The following is a 5,000-nucleotide window of genomic DNA, read 5'->3' as shown; positions in this document are numbered from 1 at the left end:
AAGGAGGAGGCTTTTGTCTCGTAGACATAGTAAAGATATGTTCCTCTGTATGGATAAGATAAGATAACACTACAGGGAATCAACTCTTTCATCTCTGATTTCTAAAAGACCCTAATTGTTCTAAATTGACGGAGACTATAATTCCACCGTCACTGTCCACTGGACCCACAATGCAACAACCCCCAAATAACCCCTGCCTCATACACACTCAAACATTGATTTATTGTCTTGTTAAAAATTACACCTTTTATGGCTATTTTTGCACTCTGTACTGTAGGATTTCCACCATCCACATAGATGCTACTGTAACTTACTCAGTGGGGGAGGGTCACAATATGGGAAACCACAAACCATGAAAAACACACACACACACACACACACACACACACACACACACACATACACACACACACACACACACACACAGGTAAACCAAAAAATAGTCCATTGGGAGGCCGGTCCTAACAAGTAGAGCACACGCACGCACACACACACACACACACACAACAATGAAAGAAAATCTGGGTTTTTGAATCAAAGCTTCAGTGATTTTGTCCTTGATGTTAGATTAGATAAGCTGATTCTCTGGCAAATCTCTCTCTCTCACCTGCCCCTGAGCAGCCAAGAGACTCACTGAGCTTGTTTACCGGCGTCTGTTCGAGGAAATTTCAAGCTGCTGAGTCATTGTCCCCGATGCCTTGTTATGATTTCACACTTTTCATGTCAAGGTGATAATTGGAATATTTCCCAATGCTGATGTGAGCTCATAAAGGCCAAATGGCAAACTCACTTTTGTTTTCATTGTTGACTGAGATTGTGTCGTGTGTTTCAAGGTTTCTCCAATTGGCAGCAGAAAAGATTTTCAGGTAACAGACACTAACTGTACATGTAGCAGAGTAAAGAGTTGAGATACCGATGTGAAATGGAATAAAGTAGGAGTATTAAGTCCACCCCAGCCAAATTTAACATATTAAATAAAATATCTACTGGCCACAATCACTCCAAAAGCCTACTAAGGGCCTAGAAGGGGTTCCCTGGTCATACCAGTGATCTACCGGTGAATGAACCTCGAAAACCAGTTTGGTGAGGAAGCAGAGACACTAGGAAAGCCGGTCCTCCTCGTACAGTAGTGTATAATAACTGCAAGTAGAAATATTTTAAGCAAAACACGCTGCCCCTCCTCTCTCGCCGCATCCAGGTTCCGCGAGGCTCTGGTGGCCAACGAGCCAGAGGTGCAAGAGGTCTCGGGCCTGTTCCGCGCCGTTCTCCTGGAGACGGTGGAGAGCCGGAAGGAGGAGGAGGAGGCGCATCGTCTCGCCCGCCAGTGGAGCAACAAGCGGGCCATGAGCATGTCTCTCATGAACTTCCGCTCGCGCATCAAGATCAATCCGTTCGGCAGCACGGTGGGCCTGACCTCGCCCGCGGCCGACAGGGCGGTGGTGGAGGAGATGGCGATCAACGACCTGAAGACGGTGTCAGAGGACGTGGAGCGGGGGATGGAGAGGGAGGAGAGGGCCCAGAGGGTGTGGAGCATGCCGGACTTCAGATACAAAGGACTAAGCACCAGCAGAATGGTCTGAGCCCCCCCCCCAGGGGCTCTCTGCGGGACAGTGAGGGTGCACTGCCAGTGAGAGGGATCTTCTGGATCCTCCTCCGCCCCCTTCGATTTGGGGCTGTGTAAGAACACACAGTGCATGTCCCTGCCTACTGTCAGCATGAGAGAAATTAGCTTTTAATCCCCCATACAACAACCTTTTAAACTGAAGTTGCAAAGTACACCGCGACCAGGGTGCATTTTGTTCAGTAGATGTACAGGAAGGCCGACCATCTTTCGTGACTTCTGCATGTTCTTCTTGAATGAATGATCACATTTTGTTCTTCTTCGGCATAGAAGCACTGATGGCGACTACACGGTGTTAAGATGATCAAGTTAGGTTAATGATTAACCCGAACAATATTCCATGATCAAAGTCCTTACTGATCTGATGTTTTTAAGTCATACACAAAGAGTTCTGTACAATAACTAATCAATTTGGAGGTGCAAGGGCAAACAGTATGAGCTGCTTTTGTATTTTTCATCTGAGACTGAGGGACAAAAGAAAACCATTATTTCCTACATGTGGCTAACATAATGTACTGGTTGTGAGACAAGAGCGGAACACAGTATTATGGAATCCTTCCAGCAGTTTATTGCTGTATCTTTACATGTCTCAATACAATATACAACAGGGAAACGCCATCATCCAAATAAAGCTGAATGTTGGTTTAACACCCGGAGGAGTCTGCGTTTTTCATTGGAAGTTCCGGCTGAATCGACATGGCGGCTGATGAGACTATTCATAACAAAAGTAGACGCGTAACTAGAGCTATACGTTACGTTATCAACATGACTACGGCGAAGAGATTGTATTCACGAAAATGACGCGGGGTGAAAACGTAATTATTTTGACGAGAAGCTTCTTAGTATGACATGGAATTACCAAAACATAAAAGCTAAATACGCAAATGGAAAATGAAATGGCTAGTTCAAACAAAAAATGTTATCATACCTTTCGCACACTGAGGGGGAAAGAGAAAAACAAACAAAAAAATAAAAAATAACCTCAGCAGTAACCATGCATTCACACAGCAAGCAACTTGAGGAAAAAAAAAAAAAATGGAATTTGTTCTGACAAATTAAAAGATGCATCGATGCATTACCAGTGGAGCTTTTTTTGTTTGGGCGCTTAAACTAAGCGGTGCACAGTGGGAGGTGTCACACCGTGGTGTGGTTGCTCACTGTCTGAACGCAGGGTCACAACAGTGCACGCAGGGTCACAACAGTGCACCCCGGGCCAAAAGATTCAAGTTTTTCAGTTTGTGGCCGATTCTGGACTTCTACCCAACCCACGGGACAACCGCTGGCGTTCGCCGTGTGAAACTGGCGGGGACTGGCGTGCTGTTTCCTGAAGTCCAACGAGTTAGGGAGCGGGGGGAAACTGGCCTGTCCGAGCCGAATTTGCGCATCCTCTCTGGCGAGGCGTCACAGCGTGGAGTTGAGGAATTCAAGTAGCTCTGCGCGGTTTTTTTCTGCCTGGAGAAGAAAAAAGCCACACGCAAGTTATGAGGCGTCACAGTGATGCTGACGGGGAACGCAACGCTCGAATGGTCGCACAGAGTCGAGGTACCTGTTTGTCTTTCTTTGACTTCTTCACCTTCATCTTTATCTTCTTGCCCGAGATCATGCTGTACTTGCCTCCTTTCTTTCTTTCCTTCAAGTACTGAAAGAGGTAAGAAAGGTGGTTAATTTAACGGAGGGCTGGAGGGACACTGCCACGGAAAAGCTTCCAGGTTCAAGCTGGCTTTACACTGAATCCGACAAACGACAAGAAACCAAACCAGAGGTTCATTAATTCCTGTGGTGAGTTGGATTCTACAGGTGAAAAGCTGCAACGCGGAAATTTCCGCGTCCGATCAAGGCTCCCGGATGCATTGGGAAATACAAACTCATGCAACCAATTTGAGTCCGACAGTACTACCAGTATGTCAGTCGGCCTAGCGCAACTTGAGAAACTGGAGGGGGAAAAAAAACAAAAAAAACCTCCACTCTAATTCTCTAAGTTAGGTCAACGTTTTGCCTCAAACGCAAAGTATTTCCAAACAGCCCTCCTGCTGTTTTCTTTGTCAACCAAAACCGGTCGCGGAGGCTCCGCATGTTAAATGAACTAACACCATAACAAAACGGAGGGAATGAAACGAGTGATGAAAAGATGACAGCACTGTGAGAGAGAGGAGGCGGGGCTGTGTGGGCGCTGGCTCTGTTAGTCCCTTTATAAACAGACATAATATTCTGTTAATCACGTTGTCATATCGCTTATTACTAATGCAATTCAAGTTGGATTTAGCGCGGTAACGCCGTCGGCACAGGTTGCTGATGTAGGCGACTTATTTATTTGCCCGAACGTCTCATAAATGACAAATAACGGTTGTCGGTTTGCATATAATAAAAGCGCTTTAGGCTTGTACACCAAATTGGACTTGCAAAACTGTAAACCGACCCAATTCTAGCGCCTGAGTAACAGCGACATAAAAGCTAATGGGTGCGTCTGGGAAAACTGGATACACACACCCCTTACAGCTCAATGAAAAGTACTTAAGTATAAAATAAATCTAAATACAGTATGTATTTATCAAATAAATATGTACTGTTGAGTATTCTTGATTTAGATCACCGAGATTCCTCCCACAATATACCATGTGTAACAAATGTAACCGTAATCTAGATTTAGGCAGGAAACAAAGTTGGACAAGGTTCCTAACCCCACATCCTCTCAGGTGGACGGTTGCAGGCTGTATTTACCTTGGAGATCTGAACGGGTCCGGAGCATTCCTCTTTTCCTTTCATTTTCTTGTCCTTTTTACGTTTATGTCTCTTCTCCTTCTTCCCTTTCTGCTACGACAACATAAAACACGTGTGGCTGTTACTCACACTAGTAAGAGCACAGACTTTATTTTTCCTTTCTCACCCTTAAGGTCTTGAGGCTTACCTTTTTCTGCTTCTCTTTTTTCCTTTTCTTGGACTGCTTCCTGGATTTACTTCGGGAATCTTGAATGAGGGGAATTTGAAATCACTGGAATTAGTTTTACACATTGAAATACATACAATCTGTGGGCTCACGACTGAACGCCTCCAAGTCAGAATCCCGCCTAGACGTGATGATACCATGGCGCATGAGCTATACCATTGGTCCCGGTTAGTCGGCGAGGAAAGACGTTTGACACTGGCCTGGGGCACGGCCGAATGGTGGCTGCCCCTCTCCATGACACACAGCATGTTTGTGAATAAATGGGTGTTAAACCACTTGCATATGACCTGATTCTGGGTCAGAGTGTGTATATTACAGTTAAATAGCGCATTCAATGAAAATTTCTGCTCTTGCGCTCCCCCTTGTTGCTCTGTGGAAGAAAGTGTTTTTTATGATCATTAAGTCCTCAATTCCTGTGTTAAGTAACCTCAGTGG

At 45.3% G+C, this 5,000-nt stretch overlaps 2 protein-coding genes across 3 annotated transcripts in view; one reads left to right on the top strand and one right to left on the bottom strand.

Annotated features, from left to right (window-relative positions):
* Positions 1-1,674, top strand: part of rd3 (retinal degeneration 3, GUCY2D regulator) — a gene marked incomplete at its 5' end in the record, with an annotated part of 1,978 nt that extends 304 nt beyond the window's left edge. The window contains one exon of the mRNA XM_079996693.1: positions 1,199-1,674. Within this exon, the coding sequence (XP_079852819.1) occupies positions 1,199-1,580 (382 nt within the window). The 3' untranslated portion in view covers positions 1,581-1,674. The remainder of the gene's footprint in view (positions 1-1,198) is intronic.
* A 507-nt stretch (positions 1,675-2,181) lies between these two features.
* LOC307227394 (uncharacterized protein) overlaps positions 2,182-5,000 on the bottom strand; it is a 5,190-nt gene continuing 2,371 nt past the window's right edge. Inside the window, exons 4-7 of one of the 2 annotated variants that reach the window (XM_079996694.1) lie at positions 4,527-4,585; positions 4,340-4,432; positions 3,168-3,260; positions 2,182-3,073 (exon numbers count right to left, since the gene is read on the bottom strand). In XM_079996694.1, the coding sequence (XP_079852820.1) occupies positions 3,023-3,073; positions 3,168-3,260; positions 4,340-4,432; positions 4,527-4,585 (296 nt within the window). In that variant the 3' untranslated portion in view covers positions 2,182-3,022. The remainder of the gene's footprint in view (positions 3,074-3,167; positions 3,261-4,339; positions 4,433-4,526; positions 4,586-5,000) is intronic. The other variant, XM_079996695.1, reaches the window with a different exon arrangement.

This window comes from Zeus faber (assembly GCF_960531495.2).
Source record: "Zeus faber genome assembly, chromosome: 2".
Taxonomy (NCBI): Eukaryota; Metazoa; Chordata; class Actinopteri; order Zeiformes; family Zeidae; genus Zeus; species Zeus faber.
Note: the sequence above shows the minus strand (reverse complement) of the source record. Positions and strands in the feature narration are given on the sequence as shown.